The sequence below is a fragment of the Desmodus rotundus genome, chromosome 12 (assembly GCF_022682495.2).
Source record: "Desmodus rotundus isolate HL8 chromosome 12, HLdesRot8A.1, whole genome shotgun sequence".
Lineage (NCBI taxonomy): Eukaryota > Metazoa > Chordata > Mammalia > Chiroptera > Phyllostomidae > Desmodus > Desmodus rotundus.
The window spans coordinates 15,997,558-16,023,628 of record NC_071398.1 but is presented as its reverse complement, the minus strand read 5'-3'; the positions used below and the strand labels follow the sequence as shown (position 1 = coordinate 16,023,628).

The 26,071-nt window shown below is 43.5% G+C and overlaps 3 protein-coding genes across 4 annotated transcripts in view; 2 read left to right on the top strand and 1 right to left on the bottom strand.

Annotated features, from left to right (window-relative positions):
• Positions 1-17,586, bottom strand: part of UTP4 (UTP4 small subunit processome component) — a 29,622-nt gene extending 12,036 nt beyond the window's left edge. The window contains exons 1-8 of one of the 2 annotated variants that reach the window (XM_024556160.3): positions 17,511-17,586; positions 16,207-16,367; positions 13,908-14,099; positions 12,679-12,763; positions 11,604-11,693; positions 7,533-7,744; positions 2,011-2,182; positions 1,813-1,904 (exon numbers count right to left, since the gene is read on the bottom strand). In XM_024556160.3, coding sequence (XP_024411928.1) covers positions 1,813-1,904; positions 2,011-2,182; positions 7,533-7,744; positions 11,604-11,693; positions 12,679-12,763; positions 13,908-14,099; positions 16,207-16,365 — 1,002 coding nt within the window. In that variant the 5' untranslated portion in view covers positions 16,366-16,367; positions 17,511-17,586. Of the gene's footprint in view, positions 1-1,812; positions 1,905-2,010; positions 2,183-7,532; positions 7,745-11,603; positions 11,694-12,678; positions 12,764-13,907; positions 14,100-16,206; positions 16,368-17,209; positions 17,336-17,510 lie in introns of those variants that run through there. The other variant, XM_045191902.3, reaches the window with a different exon arrangement.
• A 41-nt stretch (positions 17,587-17,627) lies between these two features.
• On the top strand, positions 17,628-23,307 carry CHTF8 (chromosome transmission fidelity factor 8). The gene is made up of 4 exons (XM_053914513.2): positions 17,628-17,701; positions 22,248-22,306; positions 22,570-22,687; positions 23,083-23,307. The coding sequence occupies exons 2-4, from the start codon at positions 22,284-22,286 to the stop codon at positions 23,305-23,307; spliced, it is 366 nt and encodes a 121-aa protein (XP_053770488.1). The 5' UTR covers positions 17,628-17,701; positions 22,248-22,283.
• Positions 23,304-25,233, top strand: DERPC (DERPC proline and glycine rich nuclear protein). Its single transcript, XM_045191768.3, has one exon. The coding sequence runs from the start codon at positions 23,304-23,306 to the stop codon at positions 25,041-25,043; it is 1,740 nt and encodes a 579-aa protein (XP_045047703.2). The 3' UTR covers positions 25,044-25,233.
• The last annotated feature ends 838 nt before the right edge of the window (positions 25,234-26,071 follow it).

Here is a 26,071-nt window from a genome sequence, read left to right as displayed (position 1 = left end):
CATAGGGGTGCTAGAAGGAGAAGAGGAAGAGCAAGAAATGGAAAACTTATTTGAGCAAATAATGAAGGAGAACTTCCCCAGTCTGGCAAAGGAAATAGACTTCCAGGAAGTCCAGGAAGCTCAGAGAGTCCCAAAGCAGCTGGACCCAAGGAGGAATGCACCAAGGCACATCATAATTACATCAGCCAAGACTAAAAATAAGGAGAGAATCCTAGAAGCAGCAAGAGAAAAGGACACAGTTACCTACAAAGGAGTTCCCATAAGACTGTCAGCTGATTTCTCAAAAGAGACCTTACAGGCAAGAGGGGACTGGCAAGAAGTATTCCAAGTCACGAAAGGCAAGGGCCTACATCCAAGAATACTGTATCTAGCAAAGCTTTCACTTAGAATGGGAGGGCAGATAAAGTGCTTCTCAGATAAGGTCAAGTTAAAGGAGTTCATCAAAACCAAGCCCTTATTATATGAAATGTTAAAAGTATTTATCTAAGAAAAAGAAGATAAAAAATATGAACAGTAAAAATGACAGCAAACTCACAGTTAACAACCACACCTAAAACAAAAACAAAAGCAAACCAAGCAAACAACTAGAACAGTAACAGAATCACAGAAATGGAGATCACATGGAGGGTTATCAACAGGGGAGTGGGAGGGGGAGAGAGGGGAGAAAGGTACAAAGAATAAGTAGCATAAATGGTAGGTAGAAAATAGACAGGGGGAGGGTAAGAATAGTATAGGACATGTAGAAGCCAAAGAACCTGTTTGTATGACCCATGGACATGAACTATAGGGGGGGAATGTGGGTGGGAGGGGGTATACAGGGTGGAGGGGGGAGTAAAGGGGGGAAAATGGGACAACTGCAATAGCATAATCAATAAAATATATTTAAGAAATTAAAAAAAAAAAGACAACCATATACAAAAAGACAGTAATCCAAACAAGGACAATGGCAGTGTAAATAAAGAGAAATAGCTAGATTCAAGAGAGAACGAGCTCTGGTCGGTGTGACTCAGTTGGTTGGGCATCTTCCCGTAAATCGACAGGTCATGGGGTTCGATTCCCAGTCAGGGCACATGCCTAGGTTATTCCCTGGTCAGGGTGCGTGCAGAGGCAGCCTATGGATGTTTCTCTCCTTCTTTCCCTTCCTCCATTCCCTTCTCCCTCTCTTAAAATAAAATTTAAAAAAAAAACAAAACACAAGAGAGAGAGACTGAGGCCCTGGCCAGGTTGCTCAGTTGGTTAGAGCGTCATCTGAATATGTCAAGGTTGTGGGTTCGATATCTGGTCAGGGCACATACAAGCAGCAACCAATGAATGCATAAATGAGTGGAACAACAAATTGGTGTTTCTTTCTCTCTCTCTTCCTCTAAAATCAGTAATTTTTTTTAAAAAAAAAGAGGATGAGGAGGTAAACTCAGGGAGGTTTATTGGTTGAATGGAATGTAGAAGCAAGTAGTGGGAAAAAGGGTTTTTAGCTTGGGAAGATGTCCACTTACCTACAAAGGAACACTGGAACCCTGAATTTTCCTCCTCCCACCCAGAATAATAAAGAACCTAGAGTTAAAAACAAACTCCCCAATTACCACCACTTTCTAAAGAAGGGAATGATACCCCTAAAAACTTAACTGGGAGCGCTACTGTAACTTTCTTGGCCCCATAAATGTCTCTGCAAGAGGCCTGCCTCAGAAACAGAAGGATGAAGTAAGGTACAACTGAAGTCTTACAGATGTGCTCAGGAACTGTGAGCTGTGCTCAGTCTGTGGGGCTGGGGAACGGAGCATTGAGGGGACAGCAGGGGTTAGGGGTGATACTTACATGGGGGAAAGTGATTTTTCGGAGAGCAGCATCGTAATTCTTTACCTCCACTTTCTCCATGAGAGGACGAATGACCAAGTGGGTGTCAGTGCCTGGGCGGGAGGGAGAGGGAAGAAGATAGAATTAGAAAATGTCCCTCCTGAAGACAGCCAGAGCTGGGCAGAGTCAAGAAGCAGCCTGGCCAAGAGCAGAACCCACCTCCGGATATCAGGGCTGTTGGGCTGTGGGCCACGGTTCGCACGTCGTGAGTGTGATGCTGGAATGGCTTTGTCCGCACCCACTGCTTCTCACTGCTGGTGGAAGTCACAGAGACCAGCTGAAAATGGAATACTGTCCCCTCGGCTGTGCCCACCACGAAACTGTCTTCTTGCTGAGAAATTAAATCATCAGGGAGGTACATTTAAGCAAAACAGGGCCCACTTTGAAGAGTATTTCCTGAAGTTGTCTGTCTGGGTAGCTTAGGGGAAAACTTATGGCCAGAATCAGAAGGTAAGTTACAGGAGTCTTTTTCCTCCGGAAGCTAACATTACCAAAGTAACATGTACCTCAAATGGGAAGGTGCTTTCCTATACACAAACTAGACCTAATTATGAATTCAACAAAAAAGATAAAACACCTAGAAATAAATAAATTTAACAAAACTGGGCTAGGTCTATATAAGAAAAAGAAAAATCTAAGTCCTTCTAAAGGACATAAAAGATTACCTAAACAGAGAAATCCATACCATATTCTTGAATAGGAATATTTAACATGATAAAGATATTGATGATCACTAAAGAAATGTATAAGTTTTACATGACCCAATAAAAATACTAATAGTCAGCCCTGGCTGGTGTGGCTCAGTGGATTAAGTGCCAGCCTGTGAACCAAAGGGTCACTGGTTTGATTCCCAGTCAGGGAACATGCCTGGATTGTGGGCCAGGTCCCGAGTTGGGGGTGTGTGAGAGGCAACTGAATTATGTTTCTCTTGCACGTCAATGTTTCTCTCTCCCCCTCTCTCTCTCCCTCCCTTCTCCTCTCTCTGAAAATAAATAATCTTAAAAAAAAAAAAAAAAGAAATGGAAAAAAATAACCTAAAAAAACCCCCAAACACACCCAATCAAGAATAGTAATGAAAGTATACACTCAAAGAAAGATTTGGAAGCAGGTACTCAAACAGATACATGTACACAGCAGCATTTTTCACAAGAGCCAAAATACAGACACCACTCAAATGTCCATCAACAGATAAATAAGCTCAATGAGGTGTATATATACAATGAAATATCATTCAGCTGTAAGGAGGAATGAAATTCTGATAATGCTCTACATGGACGAACTTTGAAAATAATATGCTAAGTAAAATGACACAAGCATGAAAGAACAAATATTACACAATTCCATTTATGAGGTATCCAGAACAGGCAAATTCACAGGGACAGAAAGTAGAACGGAGGTAACCAGGGGCTGGGAGAGGGGAGGAAACAGGAGTTATTCTTTAATGCGTACAGACTTTGTTTGGGGTGATGAAAAAATTCTGAAAATGGAGAGGTGACAGATGCACAACACTGTGAATGTACTTAATGCCACTGAACTGTACACTTAAAATTGTTAAAATGGCAAAATTTTATTATGTATATTTTACCACAATAAAAAAATTTAATGTAAATGAAATATCAAGAATATAGGGGGAAAAAATTGCAAAATGGGTACTCAAAAGACTGAAGTTTGAAAATCCCTGAAATTCACTGCCATCTTTTTAAAGATGAAGAGATGGTGGGCCGATGTGGGGAAAGAGCCTGATTAGAATCAAAGACCCAGGGTCCCTGGTCCCCAGTTTAAGGCTTTCTCTTGCCAGGATGTTGAACACTGTGATTTGTTAGTCTTAAAAGGTCTTAGTTTACTTTTTTAAATTCCTCTATATTCTCAAAACCATTTTCATTTTAACTCATTTTTTACATACACATAACTTTGAGCAAGACAAAAAAAGATAGGATGTTTGATAGAGAAGTAAGAAAAATTAAGAACCAGTCCTGGCTGCTGTGGCTCAGTGGATTGAGCACCAGTCTGTGAACCAAAGGGTCACTGGTGGGATTCCGGGTCTAGGGCACATGCCTAGGTTGCAGGCCAGGTACCCAGAACGGGGGCAAGTGAGAGGCAACCACACATTTTGACGTTTCTCTCTTTCTCCCTCCCTTCCCCTTTGTCTAAAAATAAATAAATAAAATCTTTGAAAAAAAGAAGAAAAATTAGGAACATGAAATCAGCAGTTAATCAAAGAATAGCCTAAAGACTAGGTTGACCAGTCAAGAGGTATGAGATGTCTGAATACGTTTGAGCATACAGCTGCCATCAATAACCCACTTACTGTTCTAGAAACTTTGTACATGTCATATCATCTTTAAGCATCGCTTGCGCTATCAGGAAAAACTGTGTAAGACTTTGAAATGAGCATTAAAAGTACCAGTGTCCTGTTTACTGAGCCCTTTGATTGTCTGGAAGCTGTTTCCCAACTCCATCAACTGTAGAAAATTGAGGGTGATGATTCTTTTGCACAGAAATGCAAAAACTTTTGCCTGGTGAAATACAACTCAGTATCACCTTGAGGACAGCTTCAGCATTCCTGATGACCTCACATGTATCTGTGTTCTTCTAATTCTCCTTTGAAGTGCTTGTACCATCTTACCAGTTCTCCCAGTTAATGAGTTACAGAGTATCTCTGACATACTTCCAGTCCATGTTTGTATGAGTCATCACATTACCCATTTTTCTATCATTTAATAGCCCTTTATACAGATAAGGAAACTGGTACTTCGAGAGGTTTAGAGACATGACAAAGACACACAGCTCTCTGCCTCCAAAGCCTTTGCTCCGGACACCCCACGCCCGCTCGACCTCGTGCCACCTTGTGCCAGCTCTCTGAGGTCACCTGCAGGCACATGACGGTGAAGGAGAGTGTATCTGAAGGGCAGCACATAAGGCGGCCCAGACCAGTCTCTCCCTCACCTCCTGTAAGGACGCTAATTGAAATCCATGCACTCGAGCCAGAAGTGGAGACACCGAGCAGTTTAGGAACCCACACACTCTCTCCCACCTCCAACTAAACAGTTTATTTAGTTTACCGGAAAAAAACCAAGGTGACAGTTTGCTCAAAGTCCCACCTACAGAGAGGCATTGGGAAGGCAGGTCTCCCTCACTCCACAGCCTCCTTCCCTGGGGTGGAACCATAAAGAACTGGAAAGGAAACAAAAGAGCGCTCTCAGGGTGAAGCAGGAATGGAGCCAGGGAAAAGCAGTACTGGACGTGGTTGTGTGTGTGCCCTAATTTAATCAGAGTGACTGCTTCACACAAAAGAAGAAGAAAAATCTCAGGACTGACCTGTAAAGGAAAGCAAACGCTCCCTACTACGCCCTGCAGGAATCAGTACTCCTGTACTTGGTGAGGATGAAAGACATCGAAAAAGATCAAAGACTGGGTGTTTGCCACTGTTCACATTTTAGTCAATGAAAACCCAATAAAAAGAAATCTAAAAATAATCAGCTGTTCTGGCAAGAGCGTAGTGGAGAGAAGGGCTGTAATTAGGATCAGTTTCAAAGGAGATGTGAAAACAATAATGCCAATACCACGTGCACTCTTGAGACGCAGTACTTCACACTTCACGAGCACTACCCACCCATTCAATCCTTCCCCCAACTCTGTATGTGTTACTAGCATCCTTGTTTTCACAGAAAAGAACTGAGGCTCAGGAAGAAGTAACTTGCCCAAGGAAGATACATAGTGTTTGAGTGGTAGAGCTGGGAGTCAGATTCAAGTCTGCCCACTCCAGAGTCTGTGATAAGCATTTCTGAGGGGTGGTATTTGTACAGCTGCATGTTTTCTATTGAATTTGTTAGGGAATGTTGCTTAAAAACATTATATAGGTTTCAGGTGTATAATACTATAATACATCATCTATATATTGTATGTACAACTGTATTTTTCAATTTTAATTAAGTACCACAATTCACTGATTCTCAGGCACATATTTTGCCACATTTTAACAGCTCTCAAATCAGGATATCTTGTATTTGTCAACCTGTTCATGCGCGACATCTTCAGGTAAAGAGCGAGCACTAAAACTTCAGAAAGGTTGTCAAAAAGCATAAAAGAAAAGCTTGGGACCACAGTGGAGCACCACCTGTGTGTGTGGCAGACGTGGGCCTTGATGATTTCGTTGAAAAGTGATTCAGAGCCCAACTTTGAATGCGAAGAAGGTTTATGAATAGCATAAGCACTTTAAGTCAGTTATACTTTCCTTTTTTTATATGCATAAGTGATATGACAGAAATTTAAGTCTCAAGGAGCTCTTTGATAAGGAAAACATAAATCCTATGTTTAAAAAAGCATTGTATCATTTTATATTATAAGTTTATATTACATGCTTATCACATAAAATACAGATTTCACTTTTAAAAGTAGCACTACAGCATAGTTTAATTGGTGGTATTTCTCTTTCCCATGATAATAAAAAAAATTATGGCTTATTTTACAATCATTTATATAAAGATTCAACGCCATGTAATAATATAGGCACATGCAGGAAAAAGATGAGACAGCATAAAACGGTGCACAGTATGAATTAAGCCTGTCTCCCACCAGCCCATCACAGCTTCACTCTCCAGAAATTATTTGCATTTAAAAAATCTTTTTAGATATTATATATATGTGTACATGTATCAGGATAACTGCATATGCATAAAATATCTAATATGTAACTACCAGTGTCTAATATATAAATCTGCCCCTTCTTCTCCTCATACACTATTATGTCCTGTATCATGTACTATTATACTGTTCTGTTTTCCATTAACAATAAATCCTGAAAATTGTTACATAGCAGTAAATATACATCTTCTTTGGTCTTTGAAAAAGCATAATATTTGAGTAAGTACACTTTAAATGATACTAAATTTAATAATTAAGTCTTAAGTCTAGTAATTCCAAACAGTTTGGATCAAGACTATTTTAAAAAGAGAGTTTCTCCCACTCATTTCACTTATACTTTTTTATATTTATAGGTAACATCTAAATGTTTCACAGGGCTTTTAACACACATCAAATTGTTCTCATGGAAAACCTACAAAATGGGACAAGAACATTTTATAGGCAAAAAAAGCAAGTATGAGCAATCTCTACACTGAAAACTGGATTTTCACACTGAAGATATCAAGCAATTCTCAGACTAAGAAGGCAAAGAATAAAGAATATAGTCAAATCTCAAAGCTACTTCCATACCTCCCTGCTAAACTACCCAAACATTTCTGATCGAGAATTCCGGTTACCAAAAGGGAAGCGCACCTTCCAGCAAAACTCTGCGTAAGTCTGTTCAAACAGGAGACAACTGACATTTTCAAAACCACCATAAAATTATCTTCTAATTTCCCAAGCTAGGAAGCAGAACTGTACAGAGAGAGGAGACGGCGCTTCTCAAGATTCTTCTAGGACACTTGTGTACTACAATCATACCGGGTTAACTAGGGGCAGGCAGTGAATGCAGAAAACCTTTCTCCTAGCTATTCTTTCAGAGAATATTCTCTAACAACTAGGTAGAGTAAGAGAGGTCAGGGAAATTATGTGGCTTTTCAGATCCATTTCCCCGAACACATCTCCCTCCAGGACAACACTCCGGATCAGGGACCAGTGTGTGTGGTGCGCCATCCCCCAGATTGTACAGAACTGCTCGAAACGGGGACTATACTCACATCGGATACGGCGATGGACTGCACGTCAGCATTTGCGATGAGATGACTCTTCATAAGCGTCCCAGTAGCTGAGTCCCAGAACTGCACCTTCCCAGCAGAGTCCACACTTATGACAGTGCCGTCGGACAAAAAGGCCACACCCCATATGATACACTTCCGCTTAGACACACCCATATACTGCCTGTCCACGAGCATCTTATGAATAGTGCTCCCTGAAAAATAAGAAAAGCCCACATTTGAATGGTAATTATTTCTCCTTCAGTCTTCAAACACTATCTGTGGCAGACACATGTCAAGTTAGCTGCCTGAGCACAAACAGTTGGTAAATACTAGTTATGGTGAACTTGGATTCCGAACACCAAAATAGTTGTCTAAGGATGAGGGAGAGGGAGAGAGAGAGAGAAGGGATGAAATGGAAAAGAGACACTAGACTTCACTTAAAACTAGCCAATTACACACACCCATTACACTTTGCTCTTTTCCAAAGCCCCTGGGAGAGGGAAGATAAGAGTGACAATTTAGGGGCATTTACGAGATGGTAACTGACTCAGCAGAGCCCTGAAACCAAGTCCCCAGTCAGCTGTGGGAAAGCCAAGAAGCCGCCTGACTTACACCATGGGATCCTCGGAAAAGTCAGGCACTGGTGACCCCAGGTACTCTGGAAATAGAGGTGAAAGTGGGGCTAAAAGGAGGCACTGGTTGAAAGTAAGGTTAAGAAGCTTTTAATCCCTCAGATACCCAACTCCTAAGAAGCCAAAACCCCAAGACCCCACCTCAACGGAAGGCTAAAGACCCACTCTCTGAAGCAGGACATCAGGCAGAACTGAGGGTGGAAATACTGTATGGAAAGCAGATTACATAAATGTTGAAAACACCAGTTTTCTTCTCCTTAGAATGCAGATGTGCAGGCTTATTATCACCAGGTAGAATTTTAAAAAAGAAGATTTCACTCTGGCTGGTGTGGCTCAGTGGATTGAGTGCAGGCCTGAGAATCAAATGATCACCAGTTGGATTCCCCGTCAGGGCACGTGCCTGGGTTGCAGGCCAGGTCCCAGGCTGGGCGCACGCAAGAGGCAACAGATTTGAGGTTTCTCTCACACGTTTCTCTTGACCTCTCTTTCTCTCTCCCTTCTCCTCTCTCTAAAGAAAATAATCTCTTAAAAAAATACAGTGTTTACAAAAGAACATTTCTGGGGAAGATGACCCTCACAAAAGAAGAGATCTAAATAACCTGGTCCTTACTTAGAAGTCTCCAAACATTCCAGCCAGACCATTCTTCAGAGAGGCCCAAGTGCTACAAACTCCATTCCTGTCATGACGACAGCGATCACCAGACATGTGGGAGGAGCTGTACTATGAGAGGCAGGGGCCGAGCAGACTAACATACATACATACACACACAACAAGGAGGAAACAGAGGCAGGGTTTCCTGTGTTCAAGGGAAGAACACTTGACAAATACCATAAAGAACAGCCTTAGAAAGACAAGAGCTAGTATGAAACAAGAGAATTCTGTAAAAGTCAGGAAACAAACAAACAAAAAAACCCTGGAAATGAAAAAGTCAGTAACAGGGCGGGGGAAAGTGGTGGCGGAAAAATAAGAGACAACTGTACCTGAACAACAATAAAAAAAAGTCAAATGATCACGTAAGTGAATATAAAATTATAGAAAAAAAAAAAAAGAATGAAAAACTCAGTAACAGGATTTAAAGATAAAAATGACAAAGCCTCCAAGGAAGCAGACCAAAATATCAGAAACAAAAAATAAGAGGGAAAAAAGAGATAAGAAAATTGGAAGAGATAACATGCAAATGAAATTCCAGAAAAGAGAAAATGGAAGCTCACGTATAAAATAACTACTAGCATTTTCCCTAGAATGGAAAAACATGGATTTTTGGATTAAAAGAACCTACCAAGGCTCCGATAAATATGTTAACAGATCTGCACACCAAGAAACATAACTGTTAAATTTTAGAATAGTAAGGATAAAGAGAAGGTCCTAAAAGCTTCTGGGGCAGGGGGCAGAGGTTGGGCGAGACCCATACAAAGGATCTACTCTCAGAACACACTAGACTTCATAAAAATACTCAAGGCTAGAAGATAGTGGAGCCATTCCTTCAAAATTCTAAGGGAAAGTAATTTCCAACCCAGAATCCTTTCTCATGAACCCTTTCTCAGGATCCACCAAACAAAAGACTAACCAAGAAAGTGAATGACATGGAAACAGGATTCTACCAGTAAGAAAAGCAAAGGATGCCCTGGCTGGTGTGGCTCAGTGGATTGAGCGCTGGCCTATGGACCAAAGGGTTGCCAGTTTGATTCCCAGTCAGGGCACATGCCTTGATTGCAGGCCAGATCCCCAGTAGGGGGTGCACAAGAGGCCACCACACATTGATGTTTCGCTCCCTCTCTTTCTCCCTCCCTTCCCCTGTGTCTAAAATAAAATTAAATAAATAAAATAAAATAAAATAATAAAATAAATAAATAAATAAAATAAAATAAATAAAATAAATAAAATAAAATAAATAAAATAAAATAAAATAAAATAAATAAATACGAAAGAAAAGCAAAGCAAAGGGGATCCCTGGAATGAGTGAAAAATCAGAGTCGAAGATCTCACAGTTGTGCAGGAGGCCCAGAAACTGGCTGTACTGGATCAAGTCAGTGGCTCTGGCAGAGAATCAGCCAAGAAGACAAAAGTGGTAGAAAGAAAACCAGGGATATCTGAACCTAATTTATACAACTGAAAGAATGTGGGGAGGAATTAGTGAGACAGATACGTGTATGTGTGTTGTATGTGTGGAGGGAGAGAGAATGAGAGAGTATGAGAGAAACGTTAACCAAAAGCATAGATAGTAAAGGTAATTTACTGTGCAGGTACTATTTATTTTATATTTCATTACCATGAAAACAGTGACTACTAATCTGAACAAAGTTATAACCATACTGGGAGGGTGAGGAAAAAGTGTGCACATGACAGATGGTAGAAAGAGGGCTAAATGGTGGAAGTCAATGAATAATGGACTAAAATTGAAAAATCAAAATATATCATAACAGGTATACTATGTATAGCACAGAGGTAAGTACCAAAGGAATCAGCTAACAGATGCAGGTGGTTGCCTTTGAGAAGTGGACAAGGGAAATGAGGGAGCCCTGCTTTTCTGTAACAAGCCTTAAGGAATTCTTTGACTCTATGTGTGCATAACTGATTAACAATAAAAACTTACTCAAGCATGGAAGAAAAAGAAAAAGGAGACAGACCTAATGAGTTTAACTTCATCTTAAATGAGTACAGACAGGGCCACCTAACAAACTGAAGGCAATCTCATCACTGAAGGATTCCATTAGCCAATTCTCTAGGCCAAGAGCAGAGAAAGAATGGGGTTCTCTACCTTTCTGACTTCACGTTTCACCAATTGCTACCAAGATCTCACGTTCCTCAAAGACAGATGCTCACTCTTACCAAGAACTGGCACAAATAAATAGTTGTTCTACTGATCATTAACATCTTACTGGCTGAGGACAAATTTTACTGTGAATCCTTTTTTTTAAAAGATATGGATTCTTTTTTAAAATCCTCACCAGAGAGTTGTTTACTGATTTTAGAGAGTGAGAAAGGGAGGAAGGGAGGGAGGGATGGAGGGGGAGAGAGGAGAGAGGAAAAGAGAGGGAGAGAGGAAGGGAGAAGAGACACATCGAGCAGTTGCCTCCCATTCGCACCCTGATCGGGGATTGAACTGGCAACCTAAGTATATGCCCTGATTGGAGATCAAATGCACAACCTCAGTGTACAAGGGTGACGCTCCAATCAACTGAGCCACCCAGCCAGGGCTATTGTGAATTCTTATGATAAAAAATACTGCAGCCCATGGAAGAACCAAAATTCCTCCCAAAGCAGGATCAGTAAACCAAGAAAGGTCTGAAATTCACAATGAACATCCCAGGAAATTAATGAAAGGTTAGACCTTGTACAGCCCTGAAAGTATGACAAGGGCTCCAGCTTTTGGGAACCCAGAAATGTGAATCTGACAAACAAGACCCACATCCCAAATGAATTGAGAAAAACAGTCACCTGATTTGACATCAAACACACTAATGTAGTCTATGGAGCCAGCTGCAACGTGGGTACCAGAGGGATGCCAGCTGAGACTCAGGACGCGACCTTGGGAGTTGAACAACAAAAAAGAAAGTGACACACCCGTAAACAGACAGCAAAGGTAACTCAGTTCTCCTTCCACAATTATCCATAGGGCTAGTGTTCTACAGTCTCAGCTCTCTCACCACCACACTCTTGTGAAGAACTGTTTTTGTAACAAATGAGGAACAACTCTGCCCTGGGATCTGTAATGAAGTATTTGATAATAACTTTAATAATGTATAAATGGTTGATGAGAGTGTAAATAAGCACAACCTGTTGAAAGGTGATCTGGCAGTGACCTAACAAATGAAAATGTACATATTTGGCCCAGTAATTGTACTGGGAATTAATCAAAGAAAAATACTTTCATGAGTACCCAAAAACACGTACATAAAAATACTCACTGCACTACTGGTTGCAGTAGTAAAAAAGAAATTACTATCCATCAGCAGGAATTTGGCTAAATAAACTGTGGAGCACCATGAAATGCAACGCCGTGCCGTGCAGACTGGCGTGGCGGCCAGGTGCCTGCGACGCAACGAGAGAAAGAAAGCTGCAAACAGATACGAGCGCTCCCTGCGCCTCTGTCTACATGAATACACAAAAGTCTAGAAGATCATCCCAAAGTGTTGTCTACATTGTGAAATGAGGTATTTTCTCTTTTATACTTGGCTAAATATATGAAAATTTTAACAAGCAATATAGCACCTTTGTAATTTAAAAAGAACACCTCAAGATATTTAAAAACGACCAACATATAAGTCTGAGTAGCAGAGCATAAATATTACTAATGGGCACAGAGGACACACGGGATAGTTACTGTTTTCTCCGTAAGGAGTCAGCACGCTATGGCCCTGAGCCCGAGTCAGGCCTGCCACCTTCTTTTGAAACACAAAGTTTTATGGATAAAACATTACCTGGGCCTGTGGGCAAATATTCCAGCCCCAGTGACACAGAAACACAAATACTCGTTAAGGCTATTCACTGCCCCACCAGAAATGACCCTTACTTTTCTGCCGATCAAAATTTCTTTCAAACTGGATCTTGTCTGGGATGATTTGAAATAGTTTCACAGATCCATCCTCACAACCAACCTATTAGGGGAAAGGAGGTAGAAAATACAGAAGATAAGCATTTTATACTTTTAACTAGACATATATATTTACAAATACATACATTCCTTCCTAAACTGATCACTTGCTCTGAAAAATAGTTGGTGAGAGAGAAAAAGGACTGGCACCAAGAAACTGATAGTGTATTCTTCCAGCCTTCATGTCCTAACGAGAAAGCAGGCTAATTAGTGACCCAATTCCTGCACAGGACATAAAATAGAAAAGCGGGATTTCACAGCACATCTCTGCTAGAGACCAGTGGCCTAAATAAAAGACCTATTAACTCTATCACCTAAACAGAGACTTACCGAGATATTGCACAAATTAATGCAAATTAAAAGAGAATCATAGTCTTATCAAAGAAAATTAAATCTCTGAAAGCATCATTCTAATATTAATGGTTGGGGGGGAGTAGTTTTATCGGTCCGTGCTCAAACAATTTTGAGAAACACTGTGGTAAAACATACTTGCACAGATTAACTGGTGGAAGGACCTCAGAACTTCAAATATACATCTAGTGCATCGTGCATCTACAAAAGGATTTAATACGCTGTATTCTGAAGCACAACTAAACAAAAAAGTTTCTACAGCTCTCAATTCCAAAGAACAAAGCTTGGGAAATCAAATTAACCCTCTCATTTTATAAATAAATAAACAAGGTCCAAAGCAGAGCAGAAAGGATGCAAAAGAACGAGAGTTTTTTTTTAATCGCTTTATTTACCCTCACCTGAGGACACGCTTACCGTTTTCAGAAAGGGGACAGGAAGGGAGAGAAACATCGATGTGAGAAACACTGATCCATTGCCTCTCGAATGCACCCTGACCAGGGACCAAACCCACAGCCTAGGCATATGCCCTGACAGGAAATGAACCCACGACCTTGACCTTCCAGTTTACAGGATAATGCTGCAACCAACTTTGCGACAACAGCCAGGGCAAAGACAAGGGATTTTTAATCAGCAGTATCAACTCCAACCTTATACTGGGGTTGCTGGAATCCAGCTCAGATTAGAGTCACTATATGCTATAATATAACTTTAATTTACCATCCTATGAAATGCGGGGAAGAAGTTTAAGTGGGCACAAGAGAAGTCTTGGTTTAAATGACCAATAGTTGCTTACTGACCAAAAGCTGAGAGCCACTGGGGCTGGCAGCCATGCTCCAAATGGGTCCTCCAAAGGCATCCATAGAATACTTGATGTTTAATGCCTGCAAATCATACTCGATAATCTCTCCGTTGAGTCCAGCACTGAAGAGTCGCTGTCCTTTTGCCCAACACAGAGCTTCTGTAGCTCGAGACTCATGACCTGGGAAAAACTACAGAAACACCATAACTTCTCAGCCCACCATGGGTTCCCCAGCCATCAGCACTGAGTGGTCACGGGCAACATGGTGAAAAACAAAATGCTTCCCTAGAAAAAGTGTGGGGTTTTGTGCTACCAGAAGATCATTTCTACTGACATTTTCATTTTTTTTCCAGGTTTACATTTTTATTTCCACAGCTGGTTTTGTTTCTTTTACTAGGACTTATTCTGGAAAAGCTTTTCAGTAGAATAAAGTTTCTATCCCATTGTATTTGATTGTATCTAACTTTATAAAAATCAGTGTACTATATTGATTGTGTGATGGTTTCAAAGGTGTATACATATGTCAAAAGTTATCAACATATATACTTTTTAAATATATGCTGCTCGTTGCGTCAATTTTACCTATAAAAAGCTGTTAAAAAATAAAAATTAGATAAACTAATGCAGTTCACTCCAGTTTTTCATTCAAGTCTCATTTCTAAGTGATTTCTTAGCCTTCAAAAAGTTCCATACCTATCAAGGCATTGTTCTCTTATATTTGCCTGACACAAAAGAAACTACATAGATATAATTTTTCCTACCTGAATCTGAAAGGGCCAGAGTACTTGTGGGTTAAGTGACTTGCCCAAGGGGCCAAAGTCAACGACATGAAGAGAATGTTGGTCTCACTATTCCTAGTCCCTATTCTTTCCACTCTAATAACAGATACATTTTTTTTGTTGTTCTGGGAGTGATTAAGAGACCTAAGTAATCTTAAATAGTAGCAAATATGAAAAAAGCAGACTTGACTGAATTAATTGTTGAAAAAACAGAGAGAATGAGAGACACTAAGTAAGACATGGTTGACTTAATTTATTCAATAAACCCTGACTCGGCAGTGGCTTGTACCAGACACCTGCTGAGTGCGGGAGTATGTCCATCCACGAACATCACTGACATGGTCCCTGTTTCCACAAAGTTATAAGTTCAGTGAAGAAGACATTAAACAAATGAACAAAGTAGTATGCAATTAGTTATCATAGTGACAAGAAAAACCCAGGATGTAACAAGCATGAACCACAGCATGCCTTTCACACTACAGGATGGGACCCAGCTGTGGTGACCAGTAGTTTTTTACCTCCTGTTAGTTCTTCAGGGGTCAGTTCAATAAGTCAACCCTTTTCCAAGATTCCTAAGGCCACCTCATTAGAGTACGGCATCTCTCCACTAAGAGCACACCTGTGCATAGCTTCATATAAAACTTATGACAGTGTCTGGAAACTGTGTATTCATCTTTTTCCCCCTGGACTTTAAGCTCCTTGATGGAAGGGCCTCTGACATTTGTTTTAATGCCTAATGCTTGCTCCTCATTCATTAGAAACTTTTACAGAGGGCATACATTCCAAGTACTAGGCTGCTGGACACTAAATTCACTCATTTACTCATCTATCCTTTTATATCATGGCGCCCAGGGCATGTAAGGCACTCAATAAATGTGAACTGAATTAGATGTTGCATCTGAAATGAGTAATCAGTGCCTTTGAAAACGAATGCTGCTATAACAGCCCTTTGCATACATCCAACACGGTTTTTACCTAATTTAAAAACTCCCTTACTCTCAACATATAGGCATGTCAGTCTACATTCTCTCAGACAGAGGAACTTAGAAATCCCTCTTCCTGCTATCTTATCACCAGAGTTTCTGATATGAAAATGTTTCATAACTATTTCTGAATTGCCAATGAAATAGGTACGGATACCGCCAGCAGGAAATGCTACGTTACCAAAGCTGCAATGGTGTGCAGACTGATGTAAATCAACGGTCTCAACAGTTCCTCTTCTTGTGCCCCAAAGAACCAGCAAACCTCAGCTTCTAAGTGACGGTGAGCTGCCCCAATTCCTAGGTAGGACCTTTCTAACCAACATTACACAGATCAAAACTCTAAGCTTCTCTCATCAAGAAAGTCAGACAAGAAATAGCATGCTACAGATGTTACGTAGTTCGAAATAACTCGAGAGAGAGGGTACAGAGAGTCACTTCCTTTTGATCTCTTTGACTATAAAAGACATAATTTTTACAGAATTAACTTAAGAAAATTAACCTCAGAAATACCAAATCAGGCTCCTAAATGACTTACTTTCTCCTGAAAGTAGTTTGCTGACAAGTTATAAATTTCCACGGTACCATCTGTTCTTGAAACAGCCAATCTGTTTGACTGGTTATTGTAAGCCACACAGCGGATCCCTGATGGAACATAATTAAAGAAGCGAACTCGATGGACCTTAAATTCACCCATTCCTAAAGGAGGGGGGAAAAAAAAGAGTAATTTTTGATAAATGTTAACTGCTGGATGCCATATGTATTGTTCCTTAGTATCACTGCTCTGGATGGAAGACTCCAACTATATTTCCCTGAAGTTCATTTCTAAGTATCTAAGTAATGGTATTTTGATGCCCCATGCAAGCCTCTATTAGGCAAACTCAAGAAGCTCAAGATTCTTCTGCAAAAGAGTCTAAAAAGTCAACATACAGAGCATCACCCAGACTTCTAACAATCCTGACAACTGCTGAAGTAGTATGAGGAAAGAGGGGTGAGAATCTAAAACTGATCTTAGAGCAAAAGATTGAAAATAATCTCATTCTCTAATGAGAGTGTGAACTTGAACAAAGGAAGACACATGGAGCTGACCGGCTGTAGTCCAAGCAGAACTAAGGTTGTTCTTTTTATTTGGGGTGTGAGGTTTCTCCGAGGGCCAAGAGGAGGGTAACCACCACCACCACCCTAAAGAGGCAAGAAATGCTGACAGCCTAAACCAGTCTCTCAAAGTCAGGTCTGCACAACTCCTGCATCAAAATTCCCTCGAAAAAAAATGGTTGTTAAAACTGCAGGATTCGGGTCTTTACAACATAGCTCCAGAATTCCAATTTCTGGGTGTGGGGGGAAGCCATCAGGAATCTGCGTTTTAGCAAGCACCACTCCCTAACTCTATTGCATGATAAGTGTACTAATTACAGACTCAAACTATAGCAGCGAAGGTGGGGTTGATGGGGCAGCAGAACTGAGAGCTTCTCAAGAAGAAAGCGACAGGACTTGGTTTGGCATCTGTCAACTCCCCCTCCCACTCCACCTCCGCTGCCAACCTTCGCACTCGGCAACGGTAGGGCCCGGGTCCGGTTCATTCCTCAGCTGTCTCCCTTCAAGGTTAGGAACCCGAGAACAGAAAAGGTGTGTTGGGCCCGGCCCGGCTAAGAGAGCGTCCGAGGAGCGCGCGAGGTCTCCACCGCCCCTTCCATCTCCGGGGATGTACAAAGTAGCCTCCACTCGCCCCTGACACACGGAGCCGGCGAGCTCCAAGGGGCTGCGACTTAGGGTAGGAAGTACCCCCGCCCCCCGAACTGCCCTCTCCTTAGAGCCGCTTCCCACACACCTTCTCCAACTTACCCGCGGACCGGCGCTAGCTTCTCTCCGCCCCGGCCCCACGTGCGCGCGCGCTCGCGTGCTCTGCCCCGGAAGTGCTCGTGGCGCAAGGCCGGAAGTGCGCAGGCAGTGCTCGCGGCGGCGGCGACGGCGGCGGGAGGTTCGGTTGTCGCCCGTTGGCCGCGCGGCGCCGCGCTCGGCGGCCGCCATTGCAGGTCAGGCCGCGGGCGGGGGGGGCGCGGGAGGCCGCGGGGAGCGAGGGCTGAGCTGGGGATGGGGGCGAGGGGGCGAGGGAACGGGAAGCTAGGAAGCTGGGGCCGAGCGGGGCGCGCGGCTCGGGGAGAAGAATGGCGAGCGGAGGGGCGGGGAGCGGCTGGCGGGGGAGGGGAGATCGGGAAGAAGGAGGGGCGCGGGGAGGGCCTTTCAGCAGTGTGGGAAGACATAGGGGGTACCCCGGGAGTAGGAAGGCTGGGAATTGTGGGGGAAGGGAGCGATGTGCAGACGGAAGGCGGAGGGAGGGGAGCGAGCGGGGCGGAGCGGAGAAGGGCGGAAGGGTGGCCGAGCGCGGGCGGAGGACGGAGAAGGGGGCGGCGCGGGCCGGATCCTCGAGGTATGTGCGGAAAGGGGCTCTTCCCCGGTGGGGTGGGAAGCCCAGTACACGAGGTTTATGGGGACGGGGTAGAACCGGAACCCAAGTGGTAGCGGGAATATCAGAAAGGGGAGTCTGGGGATGGGGGTTGTAGGAATGTGAGGTGTGTTTGAGGGGACATTTTTAATGGGGGGGGTAGACTCCTGAGAGTTGATTTCGGAGGGTGGTCGGAAGGAAGAGATAACACTGGAAAGTGATCCAGGTTCTTTTGTGGGCTGAGTGAGAGATGAGAGAAGAGTCGGGTGGGGTCCTTCCAAGGAAAGAACGAAGTATTTCAGAATTAGAGGGAAACAAGCGATTTGGAGAATGAGGGTGGTAGAAAAGAGTTTAAGAGTAACCTTTGGAGGAGGGTGACGGTTTGGAACATTACTCTAGGGGGTGTGGAGTAAGGTAGTGTAAAGAATCGTCTCCCAGGGAGGTAGGAGAAAGGGTTAAACAGCTTGGCAATATGTCCCAGCGAAAGTCCGGGTAACTCGGTGGAGGTTGGTGAAGCGTGGGGCAGCGGATTGAGAAGTCCCAGAAAGTGGGCGGGACTACAAATAGGAAGTGTTTGTGGCCCAAACTGAAGGGATGGGAAGGGGAGAGGGTGGAGAAAATGGGGGCTGGTGGGAGGAGGAGAGTCCGCGATTGAGGGAGACCTCAAGCACGGTTAGAAGGAAGGGGCTTTGGGGAACGTAGGGTGCTGTAGCAGTGAGAGGGGAAGGGTTGAGATGGGGTTGCAGAGTGGCAGAAGATGGAGAAAACTGGAGTAACTCAGATCGACTGAAGCCATTTTTTCCACCCATTGTCTGCAAATACCAGTAATTGATTCCCTCCATCATGGGAATCCTAAAATGTGATGGGAAAGTACCACGTGTATGCATAGTATCCACACACGTATTTGAACACACTTCACTAAGAAAAGTTTGGAAGCATTCAGTTCCACCTACCCTCCATAGCCCCCTTTTGGAGGGAGGAAAGCTTCTCATTCATAAACAGGATTTTAGCACTTGATGGAAAGCTGTCCACAGACAAGATCCCTTTTAGACTATCCCCTTCAGTCACAAAACCACAGTAACACTGCTAATAAAAAGATTCTGTATTCATTTGTATATCAAACTTCCTGAATTGTTCATTTGGTGGAAAGGCACACAAAAATAGTCATCATTTAGAGGAAAACAACCTCAAGAACTGAAGCAGTTCTGGTGAACCCTGACTACCATGCTTGAATTGTTCTCCCATTGTGTGTGAACTTGATTTTATTCTGATGACCCGCTGCTTCTATAGGATGTTTTACTCCATTATAAACATTAAAACAATAATAATCAGTGTAATATGAAGACATTTCTATACTAAGAAAAAGCCACGTTCCTCCAGGTAATCAGTAGCTTGACCCTAAAGGCTTTTTCATGTGCTAGGTACTGTGCTGAACACTTTACATTCATAACCTCATTTAATTCTCAACTCCTTGAAGTGGTTCTTTGTTATGCCTGGTTTATTAGCAGGGAACTGAAACAAGGTTAAATTACCTGTCATACATAGGATACGTGGCATAATCAGAATCCAGATCTAATGGCTTTCCTCCCTGTATCCCAAAACACAAGGAATAGTCCCTGGGCCCAATTAAGAGAGCAGTAAATGCTACCTGTTGGCCTAGCAGATATTAAAGCCTTCATTCCTTTACTTTAAAAAGCTTAAAATATAAGAATTGATTCTAATGAAAACAATTTATAAAACATTATTTAGCTCTAGAAAAAAAGTATTTGTGGTTAAGTTAAACCATTGAGTCAAGGCCCCTTTCAGTAAAAGTTGTATGTTCTTTATTCTGCCATACTTTTATCTTGGGGGCAGTTACCATTATGAAAATAATTATTCACTATAAGACTGTTCTCTTTAAGACAGTAATCTTCTAACAATTCACAAGCCAGAAGATAAATTTTGTTGGAGATTAAAAGGAATCAGTGTCAAAGAATGGCCTCTATAAGTAGATACGGTAATATAAACAGGCTTATTGTTCTTTTTTAATTGCCCGCCCCACAGATGTAATAGCTGCTTTGGTGGCAAGTTACAAGACCTGCATAGGTTACTTACTTGCCATTTTGTAAAAGATGCTGTGAGAAAGGCTAGTATTGTAAAGCAATCAGAGTTCTACAGGCATACTCAATACCTATCTACTTTGCCGAAGGGCAACTGTTGCAAGAAAAAAAAAAAAGGATTCAGGTGACAGGATATTTTAAGGCCCTAAAGTAGAAGTGTAAAATTTGCCAATATAGTTGCAGTAGGAGAGGGAGCCGGAGAGACCATGTCGTGGAGTTCACATCCCAGCTGTCCCACTTTGTGAGTTGTTACTTGACCTTTAGCTTCTTTAAGCCTGTTTTCATCTGTAAAATGGGAGATAAAACAGTGCTTATATAGAATTGTTTTCATTTCAGAACTGGAAGATTCCAGATTAAGTGTTCAGACCAGTGAGAAATGAAGCTTTTTGTTACAAAGATAATGCTCTGCCTGGACCTTTTTCTTAGAAATTGTGGTGGCACTTTGATTTTTCAGGTTTTTTAATTAATAATTTTAATAGTAATTAACTTCAAAACAGAGTTAGAAGCCAAATGACAATGTGTATCCCACCCAGATTGTTCTGAATCCAGTCAAACCTTTTGGGTTTTGATTTTAAATCATTACTCTTTCTCCTTCAAGAAACCTTGGAAGTGCTTTTGGTGGTTCTTTCGATGAGGGCCTCCTTTGTCAAAAGACCAGTGCCCTCCTGAGCTAGTGTATTTATTACCTGTTCTTACGTGATCCCACAGCTGGTGCTGCTTCCCAAGGTGCAGCTTATTTGAGGGTGGCTTCTTGATTCCCTGTTGCCCTTCTGACCAACTCTTGGGTGTATGCGGTGCCCGCCTGATGCCTTTTCTTTCTCACTGGAACTTGGTTTTCTCCTCTGGGAGGACAGAACTGGCTAGTCATAACCAGTGTAGATAAAGTCAGATGGCCTAGGTTCTTAGGCTGGTACTACCATACATTGCCTGTGTGTGTGCCACGTACAAACAATTGTATCTCAGAGTGGTCACAGTGATAAGAGATACCACCCATGTCTGTGCACAGCATCTGATTCATACTAAAAATTCACTAAATATTTGCCGCCATTTATTTTTGAAGTCCAGTTGATTTGACCAACCTCATGTTCCCAAAGTATGTTTGGTGCTCAAGAGTAGAGAGTGTGCTGTCCTTTTAAGTCTGTCTGATGGCAGTGCACTCTTCCCTGGAGACCCAAAATGAAGATTAACAGATCAGTAAAGAAACCTATTTTAATTTATTTGCTAAATTTGAGCACAATTATACCTACTAACTTGCTGTACTACATTTGGTAAACACTGGACTAATAACCTTTCACTAAGCTCCATCTATTCATTGAAAAGACTTACACAGAAGTTGTAGTTTAGATCCTTGCTGAATCTGTCCTTCCCAGAAAGATAGGTACAAGCGAAGCCAGTTTCCAGCAAAAGTGTTCCATGTAAACCCATTCTTGTACAGGATGGGTTTACCACAAACTTGCCACCAGGTGGTGCTGTTGTATAAAAAGTCTTAGTGTCTTGCTACACTATTTTTAGTGTCAATGAGCAAAAGATGGTAAAAGCATTTGATGAGAGTCACATCAGAAATCAGCTTACCTTTCATTAAAGTTGACTGAAGGACTTTTCAGTTCTCAAGGCTTTTAGTTAAAGGAGGTCCTTTGAACCTTGAAATACCAGATAAGCAAAGTGGGCACGAAGTTTATCAACCAAGGGAAAAAAAAATCTAAAAGAACTAGCTCTTAACAATATCCTTGAGGAAGGCAGATTATTAGTATAGTGGTCGAGAAAGTGGGCTGTGCAGTGTATATGTTGGGTTCAAATTCTGTCTTTTTGACTAGTAGCTCTGTGATCTTGAACCCAATTGTGATACATCGTTAACTGTTTGCATTGTAGTTGCCTTTGGTGATCTTAAGTAATCTTGTATATCAGTTTTTTTAAAGTTTACACCTTACAGAATTGTTAGAGGAATGAAATAAAATGTACATAAAGCAGTAAGTGCCTAATACACGAGTAAATATGAGCTATCATTATTATCCTAAACCTTTTTTTTCCCCTCTACAGCTTATTTTCGGTTGCTTTTTTAAAGACGGAAGGCTCATGGTACAAATTGTTGTTTCCAGGTGAGTACATTTTAAGGCTTTTTTAATTTAGCTTGAATGCTTAAGAGCTATATAGATTTTCTACTTACTGGAGGAATCAGGGTCCTGAGGTACCTCTCATGCAGATCCTTGCATTTCAATCTCTAGTTCAGTGCGGAACAGTGCCCAGTTTCCCGAGAACTTGTGCTCAACACAGAGTTCCTTTGGGCCTTGAATGGTGGTGTAGGACACTAGTCATCCTTCACCCCACAAAAATATTGTAACCGCCAGCCCTTTGCTTGCAGTGCTGGGGCTGGAGGCCTGGCAGAATGGGTGCTGATGGAGCTACAGGGGGAGATCGAGGCTCGCTACAGCACTGGATTAGCTGGAAACCTCCTGGGAGACCTACATTACACCACTGAGGTGAGGGGGCTTTTCTTTCCCTGCCTAATGCCTCAGGAAAGCAAGCTACACCAAGGTGGTGCTCCCAGGACCCAGAGTGAGGACTGCCCTCAGGTTGGTTTTTCAAGGTCTAGCTAATCTGCCAAGCTGTCTGCTTATTCTACCCCCACCTCTGTAGCAGCAGGGCAAATTAGCTTTGAGGAGTCTCAAAAGGTCACATTTCTAAAAATGAAAATTCTCTTACCTGGGCAAAAAAGGGCACGAGGGTGGGTCGTCCACTGTGGCTGCTCAGCAATGGAAGAGCCAGACCAGGGAGGGCAGGTGGCAGTATTGCCTGCTAAGAGCATCTCTAGGAAGCACGTGAGCGTTATGATCTTGCCCTGAACCTCAGGCATCTCGTTCTTGTTCTGCCAAAGGGAATCCCTGTGCTGATCGTGGGGCACCATATCCTGTATGGGAAAATCATCCACCTGGAAAAACCTTTTGCAGTCCTCGTCAAACACACTTCTGGGCAGCAGGACTGTGATGAGCGTGCCTGCGAGACTGGTACCCGGTACTTGGTGACAGCACTCATCAAAAACAAGATTCTTTTCAAAACTCGCCCGAAGCCCATTATCACCAACGTTCCCAAGAAAGTATGAAAGAACCCCGGATTTTCCCCAGAGAGCGGCCAACTCCTTGGACTCGTGCTCCACTGCCACCTCGAGGACGGCTCGACAGTTCCCTGGGACCTCAGGGGGGTCCTGTTCTAAACACAGGCCACCCACTGGGCATGATCTCAGATTCCCTCCTTATGACACCTGGTTCTCTTGGTGGAAATCTGGCTCCATTTCCAAGGAACCCTCCTCCTTTTCCAGCTTCATCAGGTTCATTGGCTTCAAATCCGGCACCTTTCCCTGCTGGTGCTCGTGACCCAGGCATGGCTTCTTTTCCAAGGGGAATGAATCCCACTAGCACAAGTGCAGTTTCTTTCCCAAGGCCAGGTGGCCTCTTGGGCCCGGGCCCAGGCCCAGCTCTAAACCCTAGAGCAGGGGCTCTTCCAGGCCCAGGGCCTCTGTCTAACCCAAGGTTAGGGGGTCTCCCAGGGCCAGGTCCTATGCCCAACTCAAGGGCAGGTGGTCTCCTGGGAACAGGTCCTAACTCCAGAAGTGGCGGCCCCATGGGCCCTGGATCTGCACCCAACCTGAGAACGGGTGTTCTCTTGACTTCTGGAAATGGTCCTCCCAATAATAGGCCCGTTGGCCTGGGCCCTGGACCAAGTCCCAGTCTGAGATCAGGCTTCATAGGTACAAACCCTGCCCCAAGGTCAGGTATGTTTCCAGGGCCCAGCCTTGGGCCCAACCCAAGAGTAAGTGACCTGGGCCCAGGCCTTGGGCCCAACCCAAGAGCAAGTGACCTAGGCCCAGGCCTTGGGCCCAACCCAAGAGCAAGTGACCTGGGCCCAGGCCTTGGGCCCAACCCAAGAGCAAGTGACCTGGGCCCAGGCCTTGGGCCCAACCCAAGAGCAGTTGGCTTGGGCCCAGGCCCTAATCTGGATACCAGAGCAGGTGGCCTCTTGGGCACAGGATCTGGTCTTAACTTAAGAATGGCTGGCCCTCAAGGCCTGGATCTTGCCCCCATTCTAAGAGCAGCAGGTCTTTTAGGAGCAAATTCATCTTCTTTCTCACAGGCTTCTGGAAACATGGGCACAAGCCCACCTTCCATGGCAAGAATACCTGGTCCCATGGGCCCAAATTCGGGTCCTGGCTCTCGGGGAATGGGCCTTCCAGGGCCAAATCCATCTCCCATGTCAAGGGCTTCTGGCCCCATAGGCCCTAATTCAGCTCATTTTTCGAGGCCAGCTGGCCCCATGGGAGTAAATGCTAATCCCTTTCCAAGGGGGACAGGTTCAGGGGCACTGAACCCAGCTGCCTTCTCTCAGTCTTCTGGCACATTGGCTTCAAACCCAGCTACCTTCCAGAGGTCTGCTGGCCTCCAGGGCTCAAATCCAGCAATTTTCCCAAGAGCCTCTGGGCCTTTAGGACCCAACCCAGCTAACTTCCCAAGGGCCACCGGCTTACAAGGTCCAAGTTCAACTACGTTCCCAAGGTCTACTGGCCCACTTGGCCCTGGTCAGGTTACTTTCCCCAGGTCAGCTCCTGGGCCTCTGGGCTCTTCTCCAGCAGGCCCTGTGGGTATCAACCCAGCTCCTTTTGCAAGGCCAACTGGGACCCTGGGCCTAAACCCAACAACTTTTCCAAGGATGAATGGCCCTGTAGCCAAGACTTTGGTCCCGTTTCCTAGAGTGGGTAGTCTCCCTGGCACAAACCCAGCTGCTTTCCCCAGACCAGGGGGTCCAATGGCTGCAATGTACCCAAATGGAATGTTACCCCCTTAAATAGCATTTTCTCTCCAGGACCACCTTGGTTTCCAGGCATCGTGGTTCTGGGCAGAGGCTGTGTTTTAGGCAAAAGGGTAGACATGGAGCTACAGTCTGAAGTACATAGCTGGGGCTCAAGTTCAAATGAGCCATCTTTTTCAAATTCTGCTTCTTTCTTGATTGAAGGTGAAATGTTATTTGTGGGGCATGGACTACAGCAGGTGGAACGATCCTAGCCTCGAGAGAAAGGATCTCCAGCCTTCCGGAAGCCTGCTGTGCTTTTGTCCCACAGCTTTCTGCCCCTTGTTTCTTACTAGTTTCTTGAATTGTTCTTGTGGACTTTCCTCAGGGATACATTGGCCTGCAGGTCCCAATGCATATGCAGCCCCCTGCTCACCACTGGAGAATCAGCTCACTGCTCTAGAAATGTGGCATTGGTGAACGGACCGTGCTTCAGCAGTTCTGATCTGGGCAGCTTGGACCTGGTCATCCTCTACTGCCATACCTTTCCCTGGGGGCTTGAACACAGAATAGGGAGGTGGGCGACCACTTTAAAGACCCACCAAATACAATTTTTACTTGATGACTAGTCCTGCAGCTGCCTTCTCTGGGACTTAGAGGAGGCCAGAATCAAGGCTCCATTGCTCATACAACTCCCTCTCCACTGGTACTCCCAATCACAGAACCTCAGAATTTAAGCTGATGCGGATGGGACATGGGGTGGGGGGTTGGGGGTGAAAGGGAGAAATCACTGTGCTTTGTTCAACCTGATGTGAAAGGATGGTTGTTTTTCCTGCGTTGTATCTTTTCTAACTGTTTCTTTAATAAATGGGATGAGAGGGCTGCCGATGTCGCTCCATTTTGTTACCTGTTCCACAGGGAAGGAAGTTTACCCACTGCTTTTCATGGTTTCAGTTTGGCCGTAATACTCTATTATCTGCCAGATAAAATGCCTTCACTTAAGGAAGAAACAAGCTTGAATTTTAGCTCTGGCTCACTCATCTACCAATAATTTCACCAAAGACCCTGCCCACCCCGTACCATAA

Excerpts from the sequence above, each read along its gene's own strand:
- CHTF8 (XM_053914513.2), top strand. The coding sequence starts at position 22,284 with ATGGTACAAATTGTTGTTTCCAG. Across the intron at positions 22,307-22,569 it reads GTACAAATTGTTGTTTCCAG|TGCTGGGGCTGGAGGCCTGG; the intron begins GTGAGTACATTT and ends CTTTGCTTGCAG. Across the intron at positions 22,688-23,082 it reads ACCTACATTACACCACTGAG|GGAATCCCTGTGCTGATCGT; the intron begins GTGAGGGGGCTT and ends GTTCTGCCAAAG.
- DERPC (XM_045191768.3), top strand. The coding sequence starts at position 23,304 with ATGAAAGAACCCCGGATTTTCCCCAGAGAGCGGCCAACTCCTTGGACT.